This window comes from Mirounga leonina, unplaced genomic scaffold (assembly GCF_011800145.1).
Source record: "Mirounga leonina isolate KUSES-001 unplaced genomic scaffold, KU_Mleo_1.0 Mir_173, whole genome shotgun sequence".
NCBI classification, from domain to species: domain Eukaryota; kingdom Metazoa; phylum Chordata; class Mammalia; order Carnivora; family Phocidae; genus Mirounga; species Mirounga leonina.
The window spans coordinates 73,826,651-73,853,022 of record NW_023270447.1 but is presented as its reverse complement, the minus strand read 5'-3'; the positions used below and the strand labels follow the sequence as shown (position 1 = coordinate 73,853,022).

General features: G+C 47.8%; 1 protein-coding gene across 2 annotated transcripts in view; it reads right to left on the bottom strand.

Moving 5' to 3' along the window:
* Positions 1–2,384: 2,384 nt before the first annotated feature.
* WASF2 (WASP family member 2) overlaps positions 2,385–26,372 on the bottom strand; it is a 75,474-nt gene continuing 51,486 nt past the window's right edge. Inside the window, exons 1-9 of one of the 2 annotated variants that reach the window (XM_035019375.1) lie at positions 25,224–26,160; positions 23,870–24,042; positions 16,388–16,522; positions 15,716–15,869; positions 13,235–13,352; positions 12,103–12,233; positions 9,807–9,962; positions 7,210–7,727; positions 2,385–6,077 (exon numbers count right to left, since the gene is read on the bottom strand). In XM_035019375.1, coding sequence (XP_034875266.1) covers positions 5,920–6,077; positions 7,210–7,727; positions 9,807–9,962; positions 12,103–12,233; positions 13,235–13,352; positions 15,716–15,869; positions 16,388–16,522; positions 23,870–23,999 — 1,500 coding nt within the window. In that variant the 5' untranslated portion in view covers positions 24,000–24,042; positions 25,224–26,160 and the 3' untranslated portion in view covers positions 2,385–5,919. Of the gene's footprint in view, positions 6,078–7,209; positions 7,728–9,806; positions 9,963–12,102; positions 12,234–13,234; positions 13,353–15,715; positions 15,870–16,387; positions 16,523–23,869; positions 24,043–25,223; positions 26,161–26,372 lie in introns of those variants that run through there. The other variant, XM_035019374.1, reaches the window with a different exon arrangement.

Below are 26,372 nucleotides of genomic sequence, written 5' to 3'. Positions count from 1 at the left end.
CTTTTTCTTTTTGTCCTCCAGCTTCAGACCTCCCTCTAGACACCCTCATCTCCTGGGGCAGAGGGACTAGGAGGAGCACCTGAAACTGCTCCCAGCCTCGTTACGAAGGGAGCTAGCGGACAACCACCCCCGAGGCGAACTCGCAGGAAATGGTGCCAGGTTGCCCTGGTCCCTGGGCGGCCAGGAGGGGGCAGTGAGGAGCTGGCGGCGGCAGCGCGGAGGCGGGGGGCCGGCGAGGACCGAGTGAGGCTCGCCTGCGATGATGTGTTCCTGTAACTGTGTGCCGGTCTGTGTCCTTGTTTGCACAAGGGCAGGGCTCCGTGTACGGAGTGTGCACGTGTCCCTGGGCCCGGGATCCCGTGTGTGCCCGCTCACGTGTTAGGTGTCGCCTTGTGTGTGTCTCCGGGTCTTTGTGGCTGGATGTGCGCGCCGTGCCCTGAGCACCGTGTGTCTGTGGGAAGCCCCAGCCCGCACGTGGGAAACCCACTTTGTTCCCGGGCAGCTCAGGGTGCGAGGTCCTTCCAACTTCAGGGTCCGGGACAGTCGGGCCCTCAGGCCGGCCCCCTTGATTTCAAAGCGGGGGCACAAATAACGGTGCCCCGTAGAAGTGGGCGCCGGGGGGGGGGGGTAGAGCAGGACGGGAAAGCGTAACACGCCCCCTCGGACACCGAACCCCGTGGTGCCGGACGGCAGAGAACCCGAACGCCGTTGAGGCTGCATGGCGGACAGAGCACGATGCCGGGCTTGGGAGAGACCGGGCTTTGAGGTGTGGCTCTGCCCCCGGCCAGCTGCACGGTCTGCGGCCACTCGACCTCCGAACTTGTTTTTCTCCCGTGCACAATGAGACCCTTCCCTCCTAGGGCCGAAATGGAGCGCGTGCAGTCCTGGGCAGGTAGTAGGCACTCAGCACATGCTCATTCCTCTCAGGATTAGCCCTGGGAGGTGAAGCGCGGGGTCACAGCTCCCAAGCGGAGGAGCCGGAATTTAAGCCGCGGCCGCCTGCTTCCCAGAACCACATTCCTCCCCTCCACTTCCCCAGCAAGGGCGGCTCCCGACACCACCATTTTGTCTTCTCCCAGGGCGGGCGTCTGGCTGCCTGTCAGTCACCGGCCTCGGGAAGCCAAGTGCTGACTAAACACAGGCCTGAGCCGGAGGGTGGAGCGAGGGGCTCCGGCGGGGCGAGCCGGCTCCCGCGCCCCCTCCCCTGCACCCCCACCTCCAGCGATGAGCTCAGCGCGCCTGGCGCAGCAGTTGCTGACAATTCAAAACTTCTGCCCCCTCTCCTGGGACGCCAGTGGGTGCCTCTCTCCCCCCGAACAGCAGGCGTGACCAGCGGAGTCACCAACCTTGCTCCCCGCCCCTCTCCCGGGGCCACCCCACTGCGTCCGCTGGGCCCGGAACTGGAACTGGGTGTCTGCCCATAAATTACCCCCAGGGACAGTCACCCGCAGCAGCTGTGCTCGGAACAACCGTTGCTTCCTGGGTAGGTCATTTTTTTGGGTCAGAATAGAAACCCAGCCCCTTCGGCTTCCCAGGCAGGAGAGGGGGTGTACAGCAGCCTGAACTTTTTATCGGATTCCACTGAAAATCATTCTATTTAAGGTAAGTTGCTTGGGTCTGAGAGGCAGACAAGATGCCAGCCAGATGTTGGGAGGCAACATCAGCATTCTGCCAGTGCTGCTCTTCCGCCTGATGGAGGGGCCACCAGCGTGTCTCCCCTGGTCCCCACATACACCCTTCGCCAGCTGAGGAGGGCCTGGGGACTTGGGCTTCTGAGTCCCCCAACTTGGGTCTCCTCCTAAACCCAAACGGTTTCCAGCCTTCACCTCCACCTCCCACGCAGGATGCACCATCCAGACCCCGAGGCCTCCTGCTCCTCGAGCCCGCCCCCACAAGCCCTCCCTCCAGAGCTCAGGCCACCACCTGTGGCTATTGATGTTGTCCCCTTCCACTTTGTTGCGTGCGCGCGCGCGCGCACCCCCCCCCCCCAGAGGTGGCTGAGTAGCTACAAAGATTTATCAAATTATTTAAAATGTTGGCATTTACATATTTGCATGTACTACATAAAATCGTTACATGGAATCCTCAGGTCGTGGGGTGCTGACGTGGTCCACGCACGAGCCTGGCAGGGAAACGAAGGAGACCAGGCTTGGAGTCACAGGGCTTTACAAAACTGGACGTCCTCCGAGGGGCCTCAGAGGAGCAGCGCGAAGAGGAAGGGGTCACATCGGGGGTTTGGTTTAACCCCACCCTCCCAGATCTCTAACGGAATCTCCTTTCCCCACCCTCAGGGGAGAAGGACCCACTTCCAGACTGTATCCCTACTACATAGATGCCCACTCCCTCAAATCGATGTGGCAAACACACCCAAGAATCCACTGGAATAGGTCCTTATAAATATATTTATATCAGAGAAAACAAGGCACTTTGGGAGCATTACAGCTGACTCTCCTACATGTACATCATTCTAGACAGAAAGTAAAAATTGGTTAGTTTCTCAAGTGACTTAACTGAGTCAAGTTAATACAATAACAGAATTGTTCCCTAGCCCTCACTGAGGCACAGAATGAGGCATATCTCCTAGTGACACCTGGTCCCAGGTCTGCTGGACCCCAGCAGAGCTCAAAGCCTGATGCCCCCAGGAGGCCTGACATCACTCCTGAGCAAAAGCCCCTCGCCCTGGGGCGCTGGCCCCCTCCCCAGGCCCCGAAGTCAGGTGAGGGGGGCTGCGGAGGGAGGCAGGCGAGAGCAAAGCTGGGACACGGTGGGAATGCTTAAGCAGGGTCACCAAAGCCACAGAGACCTCAATCTGTCCAAGCTGGCGCTGCAGAGCCGGAGGACCGGCGCCACGGGAAGAGATTTCACATTAGCCCTGACAACACCGCCTCGGCTCTGCGGTGACATTGGCCAGGGTCGTTTCTGAGGGCGCTTGAGCTTCCGCTGGAGGCGAGCTGGAGCTTGGGCCAGCTGCTCTGACCTCCAAGGGATGGCAGAGCCTGCGCCTCCCCCTGCGGCCGCTCCTTTGGAATGTAGTCCTCACAAGCAGGGTGAGGCCGCAAGTCACTTCTGACATGCCGACTGGAAGCTGGGTCCCTGGGCCACAGGAATGGGGGCAGGTCCCCTGGGCTGGGCAGACTGGGGAAGGGAGGTGGCTCCTTGGCTTCAGCGCTTAAGAGTCCTTATGAGCCACTGTCCCACACTCTCATCAACCTCGGCCCAGTTTAAATCACTAAACTTTGCATTCTACAATTACAGGATTCCAAAGACACACAATTACCTGCAAAGGGTCCTTTATCATCTTAAAGGGCTCTGGGTTTAAAGAAGTGGGGTTTTTGTTGTTGTGGTGGTTTTATGTGGGTTTTGTTTTGTTTTTTTGTTTTTGGTGCGCATACACATAAATAGAGCCCAGAGGGCCTCTGGGCTGACTGGGTCCCCAGCCCCCCGAGCCGAGGAGGCTTCTCCTCGGCTTCGCAAGGCCGGCTGCTACAAAGCGCAGAGCTTGGCTGCATGGATTTTAATGAGGGCGCCAGGCAGAGCGGTGCTGTTGCTCTCCGGGACTTGCAGATCATTACCGAACCAGCTGTAGGATGAGAACACAGCACATCGAAACCCTAGGAGGTCACTGAGCTAATGATCTAATCCTACCTTCCGCAGGCAGCGCCCCCCCCCCCTTCTGCCCCCAGCCCTTTCCAGGGCGGACTGTGTCCATTCCAGAAGCCAGGCCAACACCGCCCCCTTCAAGGTCAGAGCAGAATGATAGCGAGTGGTGCTCGCTCCCCCTTTTCCGGAAAGGAGGGGGATGGGGGTAATTTAGTCAAAACCATTAGGCCCAAACCCTGGCCTGGCCAGGCCCCAGGACTTCTATTTGGGAGAACCACTGCCCTCCACCTGCCTCTCCAGCCACTGCTGGGCTGCAGCCAGGGACACCTTCAACAGCCATTTTAGGGTTCTAAGGAAAGCACCTTCAGCTTCCAAAGTGCAAGGCGGGAAGCAAGGTGGGGTCACACACCGCTTGGTATGCTCAGCACTGGAGCATGGTGCCAGCCCTGTGCCACAGACACCCGATTGGGGAGGGGGAGGAGCGTAAATTCTGCAGCGGCCCCAGCAGGAGGGCATGCTGGCCCCTAGAGGCTCAGTCCCCATGCCAGAGTTCAAGGAAAGAAGGCAGAGGGGGAGCATCCAGCCAGGGCACAGCGGTAGTACCCATGATTACACACTCTCCTCAAGCCGGAGGGGTTTATGAGGGCTTTGGCAATTACTACAACCATTTGCTGTGCTGGGTAGAGACAGATCCTGTTTCTCTTTGTTTCAGGGCTCTGAAAGCCAGAGAAGCCAGGAGAAGCCGGTTTCAGCATAAGAGGCTACACAATAGTTAGGGCAGAAGAGAAGAAACCTCACTGTTGGCCAAAGCTGACCAGTTTTTTTCTGAATAATAGCACCTGTGTATTAGCTCTGGGAACAGGGGGAGTGAGGGAGGGAACATCACTGCACGCAGTGAGGAAGGAGCTGGAAACAAGACCCAGAGCTCCTCTGCCTTTCAGCCCTCCTCACGGCTGCCAGGCCCCCCTAGGCAGCTACCTGAGGCAGCCACCAGCCTGAGGGACTGAAGTTTCTACAGTTGGCAGAATCTATGCTTAAATTGGGGAAATAAAAGGGGGACGAGTTGCAGAGGAATTGAAAACAGCACCTGTAAAAGCTGCGTACCCCCTTCCTTCTCTCACTACCTCTGGTCCCCCAGAAGGGCAGCTCCCGAGGCCATGTGGTTCAATGGTGATAGTAAAGGGGGAGCAGAGAATTGTAAGACAGGCTATAAGGGTCTGAGCAGCACAGATAGGCCTGGCACTGGCTCTGAGCCCTCCTACTGGGACTCCCACCTATGGTGAGGTCTGGAGTAGCACAGAGCCAAGACTGTTCTGCCTCATCTCCAGCAAGTGCCCACTATTTGGTCCCAGAAGGCATAGGTGACTTGGAATCAGGAATTCTGGGCTCTAGAGTTGTCACCATCCAATGTGTGACCCGGAGCAAGTCATTTCCCATTTCTAGATTTCAGCATCATTAGGAGCATAAGATCCAAGGAGTTCCACCATTCTTCCAGTTCTGCAGTTCCAAGTCTCTAAGCTTGGCTCCTGACAGTCGGCAGAGGTCCAGATCCCTGCGTGTCAGGGCTAGTTTGGTCATGGCTATTAGAGGTCTGAACTGGGCTGTGGTGCCTAGAGCACCTGGTAGTGAGGGAGGGGCATTTAAAGGACACTTGAACACCTAGAGAGGGAGACTGGGAAGGAGGCAACAACTTCAGCCTTCAGAAAGGCACCATTTCTGGGCAGAGGGGGAGACACTCTTTAGGGCCTGATGGCTCCTAGAATAAAGGGCATCCAGACATAGAGATGGCTTAGCAAAAGGAAGCTCCCCCTGCTGACCAGGGCAGAAAAGTGTGGCAGTCTGGCTGCTAGGGCATGTGGCCTGCTCAGCCCTCTCAGTGCATGGGAAAGGGGCCGGCCGTGCCCCTGCAGGCTTTAGGACCAGAAGATGGCTGGCATTATTTGAAGGGTAAGGATTTTGGAAGGAGACCACAGTTGAAGATGGCTCCCAGGGGAAGGTACCAACTCCAATCTAAACCCAATCAAAGGGATCTGCTTGGGAGTTTTTCCTTCTCTTCAATATGCAACAGTCACTTGAAGGGAAGAGGGAACATCTCAGCTACTGAATCTCAGGAGCCCATGGGGCCTGTCCATGGGGAGATGGGAAAATATATGTTGATTTAGAGGAAGCACTTGGATATATCTTTGGTTGCTTCAGGGAAGACTTTGGCCCCTTGAAATTCTTTTTTCCTCCCTTTTCCCCCCATTAGACTGTTCAGATATGCATCAAAGAAGGCAGCAGGAGGGAAGAAAAAGGAGGTGGGCAGCAGGCAGGAAAGAGTTAATCCGACCAGTCGTCCTCATCAAACTCAGAGGAATCATCCTCGGAGTCGCTATACTCCACGGCAATCCGACGGGACAAGATGGTGGCTACGTCGTTGCCCACAACATCACGCTTCTCTTGTTCCTGCTGCTCCTCAACCCTGCGCAGCTGAAAACCTGATATGAGAGAGAGAAAGAGAGAGAGAAGGGTTTAGAAGGCGAGTCAATCTCAAAAGGTCTCAGGATCCACACAGGACCGAGGAAGGGGGAGTGGCCAGGGTGGACGGAGTCAGGGAAAGGCGGTGGGGGGGAAGAAGGATCCTCTGAGAAAGCAAAGAGGGAAAGGGGGAAGCAAGAAAAGAAGGAAGGATGAGGCTTTATCCAATTCTGGCCCTGGTGCTGTAGGCGTGTTGGAAAGGAAGCCTGTCATTCTTTCCTTTTCCACATATCAGGCTGGTGAGGATGGTACTTCTCACTGAGGCTCTAGGTGGGGAGGGGTCACCGAATCATACCCACTGGGCACTCAGTCTGCCCAGTTCATTGCTTATCGCTGAGCTCAGCTGCCCCAACTCATCTCCCCCAGACGATCCTTTAGTTCCAGAAGGCTCACAAACAGAAGAAACCACTCTAACCCATTGGGACCAGACCTGACCTCTGACAGAAAGAGAATAAATGCTCCAAAGGGTGAGGTGATGAGGGAGGGCAGGAAGGTGGGAAAGAAGGGAGGGAAGGGGACAAAGAGGGAAGGGGAATAGGAGAAAAAGGGGAGGATGGGATGAGAAAGGGGAAAGAGAAAAGGGAGGAAGGATATGAAAGGCACAAAAGTGGAGGACAGGACATGACTGAGTGTGGCCAGAGAAGTACCTTCTAGGGTAGTGATGCTTGGTTTTCTCTGGGGCACAAAATGAATGCAAACACAGGCAAAACATTTCTTGTCAAGGAGTTCAAAGACCCAAGGTAAGAATCCCTTACTTTACTTTTACTTACTTATTTAAAGTAATCTCCACACCCAAGGTGGGGCTCGAACTCACGACCCCAAGATCAAGAGTCGCCTGCTCTTCTGACAGCCATCCAAGGCCCCAAGAATCCTTTACTTTAAACTAAGGTGGAAAGAAATCTACAATTCCCTATTTTTAGAGCGAAGGCTTTCTTTAGGCTGATCTGAGGCCTGAGGTCCCACCCAATCTCTCCCCACCCAATGAAGGCTATCCCCTAGGAAGGGCACAGAACCCCTAGCCCACCCTCCAACCAGTCATCCAGCTGCAGAAAGACAAGGCCTCATGGTCCAGGACCCAGCACTGGGAATTACCTTGACGTATGGCTGAAAGTAAGTCGCTGCGGGCATCGCTCACAGGAGGCAAGGAGGACTTAGACTTGGTGACATCAGAAAGTGGTGGTGGTGCGACAGACGGGCTTTCTGTACCACTGAAAGGGAGAGGAGGGGGCCCCGGAGGAGGGGGAGGAGGGGGAGGGGGAGGCGCGCCGCCTCCTCCTGGTTGGGACAGGGGAGGTGGTGGCAGAGTTGGGTAGTCAGCTGCGGGTGGTGGGGGAGGAGGCGGAGGGGCAGCAAAATCGGGGTGAGGTGGGAAAGATGGGGGTGAAGGTGGTGGTGGGGTCCCTGGAGACCCAAATCCTCCAGGCGGTGGGGGGGGTGGAATGCCCATCAGTGGAGGCGGAGGCGGAGGGGCAGGTGGTGGGGCAAACCCGGGTTTGGAGCCTGGTGGAGAGCCCAGAGGAGGAGCTGGTGGTGGATGGCTTGGGCTGACCACGCTGGATCTTTTGGGTCCGGCTAAGCCAGGCCCTCTTTGGTTGCTGTCTGCTGGGCAGCTAAAAGGACAAAGAAGAGACCCACCATCACGCTCCGCATGCAAACATACACCTCTAATTAAGCTTATCTACGAGCTTAGGTTCATTTTGGTTGACTACTATGATTTCATTTTAGCTCAAACAGAAAAAACCTGAGAATGGTCAGAACAGACCAAAAATGCAATGGGCAGCCTCATAATGCAGTAAGCTTCTCATCAGCAAAGGAATGTAAGCAGAAATTGAGAAAAGCTATTGAAAGAAGTGTAGACTGGGATTCCTCTATCAGGTAAGGGTTGGCCAAGGTTATCTCCTAGGTCCCCCTCAAACCTTCCAGCTTTCCAAGGGAAGGCACCCTCCTGAACCCTCCTCTAGGAGGGACAGTCAGTTTAATCCTGGAACCAGGACCAAGAAGGCATGCAAGAAGAACTGGAATAGGGGCGCCTGGGTGGCTCAGATGGTTAAGCGTCTGCCTTCGGCTCAGGTCATGATTCCAGGGTCCTGGGATCGAGCCCCGCATCGGGCTCCTGGCTCAGCAGGGAGCCTGCTTCTCCTTCTCCCTCTGCCTCTCTCCCTGCTCATGCTCTCTCTCTCTCTGTATCTCTGTGTCTCAAATGAATAAATAAAATCTTTAAAAAAAAAAAAAAGAAGAACTGGAATAAAAATCCAAACATCACCCACCCACTGGGCTCTATTCCTCAGGCTATTATCATTCACCAGATCTTGTGAGGGCAGGACACCCAAGCCAAGCTGACCAAACCTGAGCAGGGCACAGATCTAGGTAAATGCACCTCCAGTGTTCATGTGAAAAATCCTGAGAAGGGATGAGGATCTGAGGGTCAGCAGAGATGGGAAATGAATGTGCCACCAGACTTCACCCGGGCTGAGAGACGACTCAGGCGTGCCTCTCCCGGGTCAGGTATGCTTGGCTGCAGCTGCAGGGTCTCAGGCCATGTGTGACGCTGAAGGATTTCTTTTTCCACCTTTGTACCTGCCCTCCACTAATAGTTATTCCTTAGAAAAAAGCGTCCATCCTGGAATTTTCCACAGACCTTCAAGCCTGAGCTGCATCTGACAGGACAACCAGCAGGAAGTGATCTGGGATGAGTGGTTTTAAGAGCCAAGAAGAACGGGGCTGGGTTAGGGGGAGGGGTTACAACACCACTTTAGGCATCCCTCTGAGGGGTCCTCAACATACCCAATCTCTGGTGAAACAGTATCCAAGGAGAAAAGTGTACCTTTCAAAGCTCTCATTTGTCAGGCATCAGAAAGGGAAAAGTAACTGAGCAAACACTGAATCGGAACATTCCTCAGACAGACCCCCTTTCAGCCATTACTTTCTAACTTCCCTTGTACACCTCTGCCCCATATCAGTACGGACAGAGTCTAAGTTTCACCTCCCTTTTCCTTTGTTCCATTCTTTCCAGCAGTGAAATGAACCAGAACAGGGTAGAAAGGTGAATGACTGCTAGGTTTCTAGATAACTGGGCAAGATGTCTGTTAAATATTTTAAGGACAGCAGATTACACCACTTCATTTCATGCTGAGTTAAAGCTAAGTAAAAACAACAAGAGATAAGTTGATGATCTCTAGCTGTTCCAGTATAGCTACTAGTTAGGAATACGGGCACTGCAGACAGAATGACCTCTTTCCAGTCAGGGCTCTGCCTCTGACTGGCTGTGTGGCCTTAGGTAAATTCACTGACCTCTTTGTGCCTCACCATTTACTCATCTGTAAAATGGGTACCTATCTCAGGAGGGCTGTTGTGAGGATGAAGCAACATATTACAGTGTTTGGCATAATGTCTGGCACCTTACAGACACTTAATAAAATGTTAATTATTTCTATTCTCGAGACAGACTTGCCTCAAGTTATTTTACTGGTCCTGCCCTGAATTGGGAACACTTACTTTGTTCTATTTTTTTTCCTTAAGATTTTATTTTTTTAGGTAATCTCTACACCCAACACGGAGCTCGAACTCACAACCCTGAGATCAAGAGTCGCACGCTCCACTGATTGAGCCAGCCAGGCGTCCTGAAGAACACTTATTTTGTTCTTGAGTATGTAACCACCCAGAGTGACAGGAGAAAGAGTACCATTTACCTGAATTCTGCTGGTGGGGGAGGCAAGCTATCCTCAGAGAAGGAAGGAGAAGGTGGAGAAGTGGAGTCTGACAGCGGTGGCGGTGGGTAGCTGTTTCCGTCCACATTTTCAACAGGGCCAATACTGCCGTTCTGGTACACCAAGGTGGGTGGGTACCTGAAGATGAACCCCATGCCAAAACTGTCATTTAAAAAGTGTGAGTGGTACTCTCATGGTTTTTTTTAGAAGACCCTACAAAAATGCATTTGATACAAAAGCTTTTAGGAAGAAAGAAGTAAGAATATTCCCCACATATTTTCTGCTATTCTGAAATTTTATTTTAGGACTAAATTCAGGATTAAAATTTAGGACTAAATTCTATTAAATATCTCCCAGATATTCCTGCTGGATTCAGAGGAATGGGATTCAACACAGATAATCTAAACCATGCTGTTCCTTTCCCAGGGCTGGTTGGACTTGTCAAATCCAGCAGTTCTTTCAAATTCTCTCCCAAATGTTAAGAGCAGCCTATACCCAAATTCCAAAGTCTATCTTGTGGCAAAGGGCAAAGCCAAGCCCCAAGGCTAGTGAGCTGCAAACACGTGACCGGCACACAGCCTGGTTTGGAGGTCAGCAAGCCTCTGGAGTACTCAAAGGCCAAGGAGGCATTTGATTGCAAAACCAAGCTGAGGACAAATACAAGTTGCTGTGTGGTAGCTAGACTCGGTCTCCCTGCCAGCTCTCTTAGCCAACACGACGAGCTGCCAACTTAAGGAGGGTGCTAGGGCCTGTGCCTCGTGAAAACCTGCCCCTCAGACCACTGGGCCTTGGGTGAACAACAAACCTCCAAATGACACAAACACACCAAACAGCAGCTAGCAAAATATGGTTGGTTCTGCTCCATCTCCCCCTTCTCTCCACCACTGCTGCGTTCTAAAGAACTCATCTCAGACAGACCCTGGAGAGAAGAGAGTTGGAGGGAACTAACGAATCAAATGATACTCTGATACAGAAAATCCCCAAGGCCTGGAGCCCTGTAGGCTTGGTACAACTCTTTATAGGTTCACCAACAAGCATACCCAGGCAGACCTGCCATGTAGCCGAAACCCAAACTTCTTGGACAACAGGAAAATGGGAGGCAAAGTCCTCATTTTCACCAGCCCCATTCCACACACAAACACAACAGAAACCAAACACATAATATCTGGCATTCTGAACGTGCAAGATTCTGGCCTCACAGTCATAGAACCTAGGACAAAGCCTGTCTGAACAGGATGGGGCCATGGAACAAAATGGCCCCTTTTACTGGGAGGTGAAGGTAATGAAGGTACCCTCAGGGCTGATTTCCCTGTAGAGAGAAAGGTTCATTTTTTCTCTCACCATCTTCATCACTCTTTAAAACAAATCTCTTAATGCAGGAAGAACAAGTGTCAGAAGTGTCAAGATTTTTAAAAGTCAAGATTTTCATGGTAGAGTTATTCCTAAAAGCAAGAACAACTCAACTCTTTCCTTTTATCATTCCTAGACACCCGGCATAGGCTGGCATGGTTCTCTGACAGCCAGGATGCAATGTATTTAGAGAAAAAAACCAGGGCAACACTCATGCCAAGCAGTGGTGGTGACTTGGCTTTGAATGTCACACAGGTCAGACACCAGGATAAGCATCAAACCAAGCTCAAAACCAATTTTTTTTTTCCTTTTAAACCTCCAGTGTGATTTGGTATTGGGAAATGGGTCAGACTGACATCTACTGTTTCCCCATGGAGATATATAGCCTCAATAGTGGCCGAGCGACCTTTCCCACACTGTCTCTGAGGTCTGCTTTCAGTCCCTTGGCCAGCCTCTCTCCCGAGACTGACAAAGCCTGACTGAAAAGTTACTTTGGTGATGTGCACAAATTCTCTGCCTGGCCCTCTCCACTCCTGTGAAATGCCCAGCTCTTAGGCACGACCTTCAAATCAATGCTCTGGAGGCAAAGAGCTCCCAAGACCACTTTTCTTCTCTTTCCAGTTTTTCCTTTGAGGCCCACAGACATACGAGTGTCTGGCAGAGCAAGGGCATCCGAAGCCATGGGCTTTCTTTTCTAGACTACTACAGTCACCTCATTCAAACTGCCGAGTCTCTTGATTTATTTAGCAAATTTTAATCACCAGATGGATGCACATTCAGGTAGCTGATTCATAGTTGTATTGATCTTAGCCACACAGCCAGACTTCAGGGGGGTGTGAAAGGTGTCACACCAGAGCTGTCAGACTATCGCCCCCAGGGCCCCAGGCCCTTCGAAGAATGCTACCAATAAAACGAAGGCATCACCTACCCAGAAGGCCCCAGCTTTTCTTTGGATTCCACAAATTCTTGTCCCATCTTCATCTTCTCCCATTCTTCCTTCCGTGTCTTGATTTTACGTGGATTTACATTCCCTCGATTTGGATTATCTTTCTTTTCTTTCTATAATGAAAAGAAACAGGAAAGCCTTTGTAAAACATTATTCCAAAGCCCTTCATTAAAATTCCATCCACCTTCAGGGATGCACACCCAAGAAATGATTTGCCTAGGCAACATACAGTAACTAGAGAATTTACAGAATTACTGGTTTTGGAATGACCTAGAGGTCATCTAGTCCAAACTACCTCCCAAGGTCAAACATATTCACTCAATCCAACCCTCAGACACCTCTATAGATGGGAAACTCACTACCTCTTGGGGTAACTCATTCATGTTTCTGAGCAGCTCTAATTGTTAGGAAGTTAGTAAAAAGCTATTTGTCACTCGCTCTGCCACGAAGGTCAGTCACTGTCTCTGGGACAAATATAAGGAGATAGATAACAAAACAAAATCAAACTACCAATAAGGAGTTCTCAGCCTGTGCAGCTGCACTCGCCCCTGGTGCTCTCTTGGGCCTCCCGGCAGCCATGCTAATGGGATTGTGAGGTTGCAACTGGTAGGTCATATGCTTACACACATCACTGGAGGTCTAAGGGGAGAGGTGCGGCTCCCAAAACTAGGCCTATGCCCTCATCCCACCCCACCCCATCAGTAGTGAAGGTGTTAAACTGTTCCTGTTTGTAAATCAAACACTGTAGAGCCCTGTGCTGCTGAGAAATGAGCTGCAAAACTGGCGGGGAAGGGACTAGCCTAGCTTGAGTGTCCAGCAGAGTCAGGTGCAAATTGCAAGAGAAATAAATGGTGAATAGAAAAGTCAATTTCTAAAACTCAGCCTGAATATACTCAATTGTTAATAGCGCTAGGGGGAACAAACACATTTTTGGTGTGATTTATACTTTCATCTTGCTTGTGCTTGGAGTGGACACATTTTTTAAAGAGTTTCACCTGGCATCCAAGCAAGCAGCCACTCGGAATGATTACTTCATATAAGACTGGCTTCCTTTTTATCCCCCCTCCACAATCGTGCCTACTGATGTGCAGAACAGAGGCCCCTTTCCCCTCACCCTATGCTTTCTCTTCTCTTTCATGATATCCTTGGTGTCCTGCAGCATCTTCTCCTTCCAAAGATCAAAGAAGTACGAAGGGTCTGTGTAGAATTTGAGTGCCTCTTTCCCATCGTCCCTGGGATAGAAATGAAGACAAGTAGCTGTCAGTAGACAGATGAGCTCCCAACCAAATCCAATATTCCAAATACCTACCAGTTAGCAGTTTTTACACTGAGGAATCAAGAAGTCATTCAAATTGACTGCATATTTCCTCTTCCCCACCAACATTCCAATGCCCCCTGAATGGTACCTCTTTACTTATCTGGCTTTTTAAGAAACTTAGCCTTACTTTCAATTCCTGGTAGAGGAATTTGCATGGTCAGGGCAAAATAGGCTAGAGCAGCAGGGATCCTGATTATTTCTAATGATCTGCATGGCTACAGACATCTCCCTGAGGATGTCCTGATATCCTGGCACATCAGAGGGGATTTCTGCCATTGGTTCCCCTTCTCCCACCAATTCCCCAGGACTCTCTAGGAAGCATTAGTGGCTTCCCACTCACCTGAAACCTGTACACCAATGTGGAGGTGCACATATGTACATTATGTATAGATATATACCCATGAAACCATATATGTGTGCAGCCGTTATTCCTTGGTAAAAACAGGTAACCACAGCAATCCACCTTCTTGCTCCCTTCTAGAATAGCTCCACATCCCCTACCCCACCCCCCAACCACAAGGGGGCCCCAGTGAGAACAGATGGACAGCTGTTTGATGACGAGATTTAATTACCATCTTTTAGTGGCTGTGACAGAAGTACCGAGACAGCTACTGAGTATCCATGTAAGGGTTACCTGCCAACCTTGATGACTGGATGGAACCCTGCACTTTGGCATGACTAAGTCTCTCTCTCTTTCTAGAAAGCATGTGCTCGGGGTGGACATTTATTTTAGCACTATTCTAAACTAAAAAGAATTAGAAAGGCAATTCTAGGGGCGCCTGGGTGGCTCAGTTGGTTAAGCGACTGCCTTCGGCTCAGGTCATGATCCTGGAGTCCCGGGATCGAGTCCCACATCGGGCTCCCTGCTCAGCAGGGAGTCTGCTTCTCCCTCTGACCTTCCTCCTTCTCATGCTCTCTGTCTCATTCTCTCTCTCTCAAATAAATAAATAAAATCTTTAAAAAAAAAGAAAGGCAATTCTACTCCCTGGCCTGTCACAACACACAGAAAGCATTTCCAAATCAAACACTAATGATTTTTATATTAAATCTTGTTCTGAGTTAGCTACACCACTGCTCATTTCTGTTAGGCCAAATCCAGATAATTGAGAGAAGAATGATAAAAAGGAAAATACCATTAACTGAAAAATAAACTTGTCTTAGTATCATTTGTTTACCCTATCCTACTACACAAGCCCTATGTCATACATCACACTCCCTTCAGTATCAGGTGTACACTCTCTCCGTGCCCTGAAACTTCTCTGCCCAAATCCACCTCGCTAAATGACGGAAGCTACAGAGTCAAATCTCTGTCCTGCTCTGCTAGCTAGTCCCTTTGAAAGCAAAGGTACAAACATAATTTTACACAGTAGTAACAAAGGACAGACGCTATGGGATAGATGCTATGTACTTTTATCTGTGTGAATAGCTACCATGCTCCTATTTCCCAGCTCCCTGGATCAGGTGGGTGTCCTTGAGTTTCACACACACATTCTACTTTGCAGTACACCCATGTCTTGCAGAAGATATCTGCCTCCAGCTATCTGTAATTACTTTTTACCTGTTCCAAAGATATTTATGGATACAAGCAAGATAAATATTCACTTTCTGCCCCTGCTCAGTGGTTTTTTGCAGGATGATCACACTACAGACCACTGAAGGGAGAGGGGCTTTAAGTGGTCTATAAGGCTACCTGCTTTCTCAAGTTTAGCTGCAGGAGTACAGGTCCTTGCAGAGGGGAATGTCAAAAGGATGTTCTAAACAAAGTGAACGACACTCATTTGGAAGAATGCCAATTATTCCTTAAGCTTTGGAAGGACCCTGAGGGCCCAGAGCAGCCAGTCCACAAAGCTAGCCCCACTAACACACCCAAACATCTGGTAATCTAGTGGTTTCCGAGTAAGTGGGAGCCTTGCTAGAATGTTGCCCCTGGGATGCATGCTCTAGGACTGCTTTGTAACAAAGTCCTTTTGGTTCTATAATAACTAAATTCCTTGGATGGAATCCAAAATGGACCTGGCTTATACCAAATTAAACTCTGCCGCATGCAGTGCTATAGCAAACTTCCAATATGTATTATATTTACTATGAATTTCAGAAACCAAACAATAATAAGTGACAAGTGTTTATATGGTAAACATTAGCTGCTGCTGCCACAAACAACTCTGGGGTAGGTAGTAAGCTTTTGGATACAATCCTCTGATGTAAACATCTTTCAATAAAAAGTCAATCTAGTGCTGTTAACCACAGGTCAACAAAGGGAGGAACTAGCCAGGTTACCTGTAAGGGGTAAGATTGTTGAGAGGTGGAGGAGTATCACAGGTGTTATATGTTTCCAAGACAGGTACTGGGAGAGAGTTTCTGTCAAAAAGCTTCTGGTCTTGAATAGTAGAGCTTCTGAAGGCCTTCCGGGTGTTGATTCCTTGCAGTGACACTGAGAGAAGATGGAAGGCAGGAGAAAATGGACGACAGGCTATCTGAGCAAACACTGAGTCACACCAGTCTGAGAGGCCTCAGCTGCTGCGTTTCTTGGCTGCGCCTGTCTGCAGCCAGGCTTTTTTTTTCTCCCCCTCTGGGGAAGCCCCACAAGGCTGTCAGCAGCCCAGCCATTTCACGACTGAACAAAATGAGGCAACACAAAGGTTTACTATGTGGCCAGATCTAGCAGGCCTCTCCTTCGGAGGAATGAATCTTCCAAGTACTTTTATGGTAACAAAACACGATTGGGGGAGGGGGGATTTGAGCAAGAATTGGGGGAATGGGAGAAAGGGAGCGTGTGGGGGTGTGCTAGAGCTAAAAAGGTTTCTTTACACCACCCAGGCTTGTGTCATTTCAAAGCAGAACTCCACAGGTCTCTGTGATTTTTTCCCCTCACTTTTTTATAAATCAGGAGAAAAAAATCCTAAGAAACTGCTCAGCAAAGCCTACAAATGCTGAGCTCAGCTTCCTTACCTTCTTCTTCCTTGGGATCCAGCTGAGTGACTTTAACTTGTAGGCGGTCGACCCTCTCAGCGAGGGAGCTTACCCGAGAGGCAAAGGTATTTGCCTGAGTAAAGAGCTCTCCAACAATGTCCTCTGCATATTTACCTGAAAGAACAAAGAAACCAAGTCACTAGAGCATAAAAATGACATAAATGGTTAGAAAAACTTGCTACTAAAGATCTTATTCTCCCCTCCCCAACACACACAACCACCCAACCCCTAAGATGGTTTGGGTTACATGCAGATGCTTGCTCTTGGAGATAGAAACGCACCCTCCATAGCCTGAGCACTCTGCATTTGTTCTCTAACTCACAGTCTTCTTGGCAAACTGAATAATCATGAACTCAATGCAGGCTGAATAACATCAAAAGGTATAATACAAAAAATTAATCCTGCAAGAGTAGACAATGTGTCTACACATCTGCCTATAGCCCTTAGCCCCTTGCTGCTCTATAAAAGCACCTTGTAAAATGGTTCCGGAAAACAGACTGGGAGTTACAAGGACCTTGTAGATGTCTACAATTAACATGAAAAATAAGAAATTGCATCCTCAATGGAACCTCCAAAGTACATTCAACAACCATGATGAGTTGTGGTATCTTCGAGGGGCCCTGAACTTATCAACAACTCATAGCAGAGACGTATAACTTCTAAGGGGTGAAAAGTTATCTTATGTTCTATAACCTACAACTTTGGAAGTCTTTGCTTTAGGTTATAATCCTTCAAATCTACATCTCAGGGAACAAGTGAAAAGCTGAAATTTTCAAGCCCTCCCTGAAAACCAACATACCAATGTTCTCTTTCCACAGTATCTTATTTTTTAGAAAAAGAAGAGAGTTCCGTACTTTCAACCCTGGTATGCAAGGAGAATTTGCAGCCAAAGAAACCTACCAGCAATGTGACACTACTCCATATTGTCATTCCAAGCCGCAAAGCACATTCTCGCGAGGAATGAAAAGCGGCACACATGAATAAATATACCATCTGAGTTTCTTACGTGCAAGGTGAAGGTAGGCATAAGTGACAGTGCCCAACCAAAAAAAACTACTGAGAACTATTTTAAGTAGGCTCTGATTTTTAGCTTCTAAACTGTATTTGTGCTTAGTCCACACTTGAGGGGAAAAATATCAGTCAAAAGGCCAAAACTGCACCTTCACGGTGAACTGCAGCTCACCTTCCCAGTGTAACCTGGAGAGTAAGGACAAGACCAATCAACAGCATATTCTGAATTGCTGGTAAACTTAGTCAATAAGGAGTTTCTAATCAGGAAGGAACAAGTCTTTGCATACTGAACAATCTTGTGATTTAAACAACCATGGGAAGCTCTTGGGTTCAAAGAACACAAACTGGCTAACGAAGCTGCATTTATCTGTTCAGCAGGCTGAGGATCCTATCTGATCCCTGTCCATAACTCAGCGAAGTGCCTATAAAAACCATACTGCATCACGTTCACCCAGGTAATGGAAACCTGTGATTGGAAAGCTAAAGCAGATAAACATGCAACATTAAGTGTGAAAAATAAACCAGGCTCAAAAATATCTGTTAACCAGGGCACCTGGCTGGTTCAGTTGGTAGAGCATGTGACTTCTGATCTTGGGGTCGTGAAGTTGAGCCCACACTGGGTGTAGGGATTACTAATAAATAAATAAATAAATAAATAAATAAATCTGTTAGCCGACTAGCTATTCTGGAGGAAAAGAAAAACCTGAATCAACCCACCTTTAAGGCACCAAGAGACTACCCAGGATTTCCTGCTCCTCTGTGAAGGGAGTAGTGGTAGTGCAAGTAGTGGCTGAATGTGACACAGTGATTTTCAAGACAAAATCTTACCCCCAACATATAAACATGCAAACACTGAGAATGCTATCTGAAGAGGGACTGAGGTGGTGGTAAGGTTTCCCCATCGTCACATCATCACATCATCACATCAGGCCCTGGGTCTACGGAGAACTACAAGATGATACATGGAAGAAGCACCAGACTTCAATCAGAAAAATCTGGAGTTAATCTCAGTTCTTTCTATTTATATCTGTATACTCTTCAGCAAGTCACAATGTCTCAGCCTCAATTTCCTCATCTGTAAAATGGGGTAACTGTATCAACCTTACCAAACTGTCATAGGTTTAAATGGGCTAAAAATGTTAGGTTGTTACAACGAAATTCTTCCTTATATTGCTCAGCCACATCAGATGACTTTCAAGACTGTGAGTATCTAAATATGCTGTTTTTGGGACGCCTGGGTGGCTCAGATGGTTAAGCGTCTGCCTTCGGCTCAGGTCATGATCCCATGGGATCGAGCCCCACATCGGGCTCTGTGCTCAGCAGGGAGCCTGCTTCTCCCTCTGCCTGCCTGTCTGCCTACTTGTGATCTCTCAAATAAATAAATAAAATCTTTAAATAAATAAATAAATATGCTGTTTTACACTTACAGGAAATTTAAGATATAATTCCAGTCAGTAATATGATAGTTCCTATTCTTCAAGTACTAAATATTACTCCAATCTCTGAAAACAGAAGTGTGATACTTATATAGGAGAAAACCAAAGTACCTTGTTCAGAGTTAAATTTCGTTCATTCAGATTACCAAGACAGACCCACTATCACATCAGGACATTCATAATAGTTATCAACCACATTTTGCAAGAGATTCCAAAAGCAGTCTTCAAGTTTTTTTCACCCCTTAGCAGAACTGTTCAAATGAAATCTTATGCAGAAGTGAACAGGTAAGGCTGTATTTTACAAATGTGACGCTGCTCTTGCTTGAAGTCTAAGTGAGAGTCTTGGAGGCCCCCAGTGGCATGGCCCCACTACACTCAGAAAACCCAATATCATTGCATGATTTCTTAATTACCCAAGTGAGGGTTCCATTCTACCGGGTGGTCGGGATACTGATTCAAAAGTGCAGGCTGGCTGGCTGTGCCTGTATTTCCTAAGATATGGCAACCTAATATGTGAAATGCCAATCTCTCTGCACTGAGGGAAAATAAAAATTCTGGATATGCTATTATGGGGCAATCCAAGACTGTAGAATTTTTAGTTTTGTGCTTTATCCATTCCATAATCAGATTTTGTCTACTAGACCAAGCACTTTTGGCTGTAGTACATGAGGCCAAGGTCATGAATGTGAAGCACATATGAGCCTATTCTTGCCCCACTGTCTGCAAAATGAAATTCTAGTCATCTTTCAAGGCCTGGTTCAAATCTAACCTCCTCTATGAAGCATTCCCTAACTCTCCCTATACTCCCATACCATGCACTGACTCCCCACAGAAAGTATTACTTCCTTCCTTGTGTTCTCTACGTACCAACAGCAGGCAATGGTGGAGAGATTATAGGCATGAATCATTCAAAAAACATTTACTGAGCTTCTACTGGGTGCCAGATACTACACAAGATAAACACTGGGGTTTAAGAACAAACAAGACATGATTTCTGCCTTCAGAGAACTTTTAATTTAGTCTAAGAGATACAGATAATTTTCAATATAATGTGGTAGGTAGTAATTACAGGAACGTAATAGGAGCTCACAGAAGCACCTAGTCCAGCCTGGAGTAGGAGGTCCTTACGCTAGGCCTTGAAGATCAGCTACAAGGATGGTGAGAGTTCTCCAGGCAGGAGGATCAACTGCAAGGGCATGACATGCAAGTATGAGAGACTATGGTCTATCTCAGAAGTACTACGAGTAGTTGATCATTCATTCTTTCTTCCTTCCTTTTTTCCCCTTTTTCCTCCTTTCTCATTAAAAAAAAAAAAAAAAGGCCTTTTATTTATTTATTTATTTATTTATTTATTTATTTATTTATTTATTTGACAGAGACGCAGTGAGAGAGGGAACACAAGCAGGGGGAGTAGGAGAGGGAGAAGCAGGCCTCCCGCTGAGCAGAGAGCCTGACGCAGGGCTCGATCCCCAGATCCTGGAACCATGACCTGAGCCAAAGGCAGATGTCCAACGACTGAGCCACCCAGGCGCCCCAAAAGAAATTCTTTTAAAAAGATTGTAAAATGGGGGCGCCTGGGTGGCTCAGTTGGTTAAGCAACTGCCTTCGGCTCAGGTCATGATCCTGGAGTCCCGGGATCAAGTCCCGCATCGGGCTCCCTGCTCGGCGGGGAGTCTGCTTCTCCCTCTGACCCTCCCCCCTCTCATGTGCTCTCTCTCTCAAATAAATAAATAAAATCTTTAAAATAAAAAAAAAAAAAGATTGTAAAATGGGAGATGGACTGCAAAAAATGAGACTGGAAAGGAAGGCAGGTCTTGAAAAGTCTTGAATGCCAGACCAAGAAACTTAACACAATCCCACAGTGAGGAACAGGGGAGATTTTTAATATTTATACTCTTATTTAACAACACTTTTTAGGGGAACCTGGGTGGCTCAGTCGTTGGGCATCTGCCTTGGGCTCAGGTCATGATCCCAGGGTCCTGGGATTGAGCCCCGCATCAGGCTCCCTGCTCAGAGGGAAGCCTGCTTCTCCTTCTCCCACTCCCCCTGCTTGTGTTCCCTCTCTCACTGTGTCTCTCTCTGTCAAATAAATTTAAAAAAATCTTTAAAAAACAACAACAAAAAACACTTTTTAGGGACGCCTGGGTGGCTCAGTCGTTAAGCGTCTGCCTCTGGCTCAGGTATGATCCCAGGGTCCTGGGATGGAGCCCCACATCAGGCTCCTTGCTCAGCAGGGAGCCTGCTTCTCTGGCTGCCTGCCACTCCCCTTGTTGTGGCTCACAGAGCGCGCACTCTCTCTCCCTCTCTCTGACAAATAAATAAAATCTTTTAAAAAAAGTAAGTAAATAAATAAATAATAAAAACACTTTTGGGCTCCTGGGTGGCTCAGATGGTTAAGCGTCTGCCTTCGGCTCAGGTCATGATCCCAGGGTCCTGGGATCGAGTCCCGCATCGGGCTCCCTGCTCCTTGGGAGCCTGCTTCTCCCTCTGTTTCTCTTTCTCTCTCTCTCTCTGTCTATCATGAATAAATAAATAAAATCTTTAAAAATAAATAAATAAATAAAAAATAAAAACACTTTTTAGGGACACCTGGGTGGCTTAGTTGGTTGGGTGTTTGCCTTCAGCTCAGGTCATGATCTTAGGGTCCTGGGATGGAGCCCCATGTCGGGCTCCCTGCTCAGTGGGGAGCCTGCTTCTCCCTCTCCCTCTGTTCCTCCCCTCCTCCCTGCTTGTTCTCTCTCTACTCTCTCTCTCAAATTCTCTCAAATAAATAAATAAAATCTTTAAAAAAACTACACACACTTTTTAAATTGCAAAAGTTAATAGATTCAACTTTCAAAAAGTCAAACAATTCAGAATAACAAAAGTAAAAAGTGAGATTTGCGTTTTGAGCAGACCACTCTGGCAGGGATACAAGTTTAAGATTTACAAGATTTTTAGGTTTATAGATTTAAGAGGGTTGATCAGAGAAAGGGAAGCCAGAGGGAGGATAAGGCAATCGTTCAGGTGAAAATCAACGAAGGTCTGAACCAGGGCAGTGTTGGCAGAGACAGAGTACAGCATAGAGCTGAGAAATTTTTTGGAAGTCTGACTTTACCTCTTACTGGCTGTTGTCTCTCTAGGCAAGTTACCTTACTTTTCTGAGTCTTCATTTCTTCACCTGAAAAATGGGAATAGCACCACCTACCCTCAAAGGATCATCAAGGGGAATAAATGAGATCATCTATGACAAGATCCTATTAAAACCTGGTGTAAAGTAGGCAAGCAACAAATGTGAGACCCCCTCTCAACCTCTCCCCTTAAGAATTATTTATTTCTGTCTCCTCTGGTAGATTATGAGCTCCTGGAGGCAAAGACCATTTCTTATTATCGCTGTATTCCCTCATCATCTGGCACATAAAACATGTTCAGTACATGTTTATTGGATGAATAAAGGGTCAGTTAGCTCCACGACATGAGGAAATCTTGTTTCCATAGGTACAAACCAACCCTGGCCCTCCGATCTGCTTCCTCCAGACAGGAGTGGTCTGATCACAAGTGGGAGAGTGAGCAATGACATCCATCAACACCACCCTGGAAAAACACCTGAGAGAGAGCATAACTCCTGCTGAGTGAGAGTAAGAAGCAACATTAGCTAGATGTCTTTTGTCCTATGGAGAAGGAACCAGTGTGTGATTGACTTCTACCCATTTGGCCTTCTCAGGGTGACAGAAGCAGAAACGATGCTTTTAAGAAGCAGTGAGGCTCTCCACCGCCTTCACGCGCTTCCCTGTCAGCTGCACTGCTGTCAGTGCTCCTCTGTGTAAGACCAGCACAGGCAGCATTTCGTTTCTTCGTGACACCCCATCTAAGTTTCCCTAAGCCCTGGATCAACTGAGCTAGTAGGTAAAGGCTTAGGAATCTCAGACCCCATATGTCATTTGGTCACAGAGCTCTGTCTCCTCAGGGCCCTGTTTTAAAGGTAGGGCCTGTTACTACCTGGAGGAAGGCAGGCTTTCCTGATATCCCACTGCCTTCACTAAGGGCAGTGATGCGACAGGAGGGGTGAGTGTCTGAATTAATTCATACCAAGATGCCTTTGCTAAGGAAGATCACTAAAATGGCAATTTGATGGACGTTCTTATGGGAGCTGGAATGGCACTAGACAAATGCAGAGCCTATCCAAGCATCTGCCCTTCCCATACCTCAGCTTCAAACAAAATCAGATAGATTCAGAGGGAAATCCAAACCCATGCATGTACCCCACCCAAGGCAGTCTCATTCATTCTTGCCAACTAAAAAAACAAAAACAAGGATCCTCGAGCTGGCTTTCCCTCAGCTCCAAAACAGACTGAGCTAACCCCCATCTTCCTCCTAGAGAAGAATGGCTCCAGCTACACTTTGTGTCATTGTGTGTAAACGCAGCTTGCAAAACTCCCAATACCCTAGAGAGTGCAAAAGTAATCTGTACCCTGAACTTGGACCTGGGGGCTTGCAGCACAATTAAATGTCTACCAGGGTAGACAAGTCAGCTAGAATCGCTCTGAGTGCATGTTTGCTTTACTCCGCTTTGGGAAGAAAAGTTGGGGGGAGGGGGTAGATAAAGACTATTGGCACATTTGAGGCTTCAACAAAGTCAGCTACATCGAACAGCTCGTGCAATTACAGGCACATTCCCCAACCCAAGATACCGCTCTGTGAACCTCCCACTTTACACACAGAGAATTCTGCTCTGTCATTCCATCTGCAGTTTCTGCTGCAGCCCTTCCTGCTACCCTTCCCACAGATTTCTTTTGAAGCAGGTGGAGGGGGAGGTGGAGGGAACCTAGAGGGTAGTGGTAGATGAAGAAAGGGTTGAGGGGAAGAATCTGTACCAAAAAGGAACCTCTCTTTCGGGAAGGGGGGGTGGTTTACATTTTCAAATTACCTAGGGAAGGCAGATGGGGGAGAAATAGGAACACGGGAGGAGAAGGAAACTAAATAAAGAGCACCAACGACCCCTGAGGGCAAAGCACAGGCTCTTTGCGGCACTCACTCAGGCTGCCCAGCTGTCGGATGACATTTGCCAGGGTGATGTTGGTCACGCATTCCAGCTCGCTTCTAACGCTAGGCAACGTCTGACGGCACAGGTGCCTTGGCTCGATGTTCCTCGTTACTAACGGCATGGTGGACCTGCTTCAGGCAATGTTCTGAATGATGAAAAACAACCTAAAAAAGAAATAACAGGAAAGTATTACTCAACCACAAATTCCAGGCACTCTAGGGCTGTGTGAGTCCTTTTTTTCCCTTTTGTCTTGCTCTGATCTAAAACAGCTTTTAAAAAATCTTCTCTCCCCCATCATTTTTTTCTTTTTTAAGCGCCCCCCCCCCCCCACCCAATCTTTAAGGTTTGCTATTAGAAGGCTTGCTGGATAAGTTTAGAAATTCTGAACTGGTGACTGCTGGCTGACTTACACAGGCAGCATAAAAACCTAAAAACCTTAAAATAACAACTGTGCTCCATCCAACAAGAGTCTCTAGAGGCAAAGAGGCATGGTCAGAAAACAGTCCATTCAGCAGGCTCTGGATGGTCCAGACGGATCCTATCCTTGGTGTGTCCATAATCAGGACAGATCAGATTCCAGATGATCAATTATAAGGATCAAAAAAGAGCTACTGTCATCCGATAATCTCCACAATGAAATTAAGCTGCCAATAGTGATTCCACTGATCTACATCAGGACATAACTTCTCCAGTTCTTCCCTGATGGACGACTGTTAATGTACAACACTGGCTGCCTGTGTCTATTAACACTAAAGTTTCGTCTGTAAATTGACAGAATTAAAGAATATCAAGGAAAATTTTACATGTTCAATATGTCAAACACGATGCTGAGCAAACTGTGCTATAAGATTCCCTAGTCCTTTCTCTTCTACCCAACAGCTCCCTTTCTCTCTCGCATCCGCATCCGGTTCAACACACCTGGGCCAAAAGGCTCTTGAGACAGCAGGAAGTGTCTGGAGCAGATCTGGAAACCTTCCAGTTACCATTTCTTATCCTGTCAGCTGAGCCCCTTTCCCTAGGAAATCCCCACCACTTCAGGTTCATGCTGAGCTATTGTTTTAGAATTAGATTACCAAATTCCTAGCTTTACAAGGGTAGGAGGAGGTTTTAGTCTCAACAAAATGGGTAGGACTATAGCTGAAGGCACACTGGGCTGGTCCTGTTTCTGTATCCCGTGAAACGAAAGAAATTTCCAACAGCTTAATCGTTTTCATGCTAGGGAAAATGCAAATTCGCTTCAAATGAAAAGGTAAAGCATAAAGGTAACATACCCACATCCCCAATACTGCAAACTCCTCTTTATATATATATACAGTTTTAAAAAGCAAAGCAGAGGTTTACTTACATTAAATCTTAAAACACCAGCTCATCACCAAAAAAAGTTGACTGTGAATACAAAATGCTTAAACCAAGCTAAGTATCATAGATCTTAAAAGTGAACCAACATATTGTCTGACCAAAAGAAAAAAAAAAAGCTCTTCAGGCTCAAAGGGGGGAGTAGAACCCTTTGGAACAGACTGCTCCTTGTTATGGACATTCTGATCTACTAAGAGTAAAAATAAAACAGGAAGCCAGCAGCTTGGGGAACAAGATTTCCTGTCACCAACAGCAACAGCCCAAGAACCAAGAGAATCAGCTGTTTGCTCATAACTTTGAACCTCCCTTTAATAGTCACCGTGTGGCAGCTGTGCCTATCTTTGGGGTGCAGAGGTGTTTCCTGAATATTTGTCTACTGTCTAAGGAAATAATTTTCATTCCGTTCCTCTGCTAAGTTTCCCTTTGACTCAACAGGTTTTCTAATCCAAACTCTGGACCTTCCCTTCCAGTCTAACTCCTCTTTACATGATGTAGAGGGTTATCAGGTACTAAGACGCAGCAATCATTAGTAACTCACTGGTGAAGAGTTTATAACAAGAAAGGAGGCAGGAGGTTACAATTAAAGAACCTCACAGGGCTCTGTACACCATCCTCTGGATGCTCTCAGGCTCTCAAATTTCAAGCTTTCTGGAAGAACCAGCAATTCAATGGTGCAGCCAGAGATGATTGAAAACAGTCACTGTAGCTCCTCTATTAGCAATCATTTCAGTATTTGTTCCAGCTTCTCAGAGGAGCTAAAGAAGCCAGATCCCCTTGAAATTCTGTGTTGAATGTGACCACTGACAAGACATTCCAGACGTTCTCTCTGGACACCTAATGGAAACCGGATTCCAGATGGCCAGGTACATGTAGAACTGGGGGCCAGGGCGGGGACGCTTCTAACACCTTGGTACTTTAGCATTTATGCTTTCCCAAGGGCCTTGAGTAAGCAGACACAAATGGAGTCAACTCTATGTCATATGGGTGGGGAACCAAGTTTTTAATAGCAAGGTGGTTTCCTCTTAGCAAAAAAGCTAGCTGCCACAACCATCTAGAGAATAATCAAGAAATGACAATATGTAAATATCAAGACAAAACAATTAGAAAAGTAAATCTGCTACTAAACAAAGCCATTTAG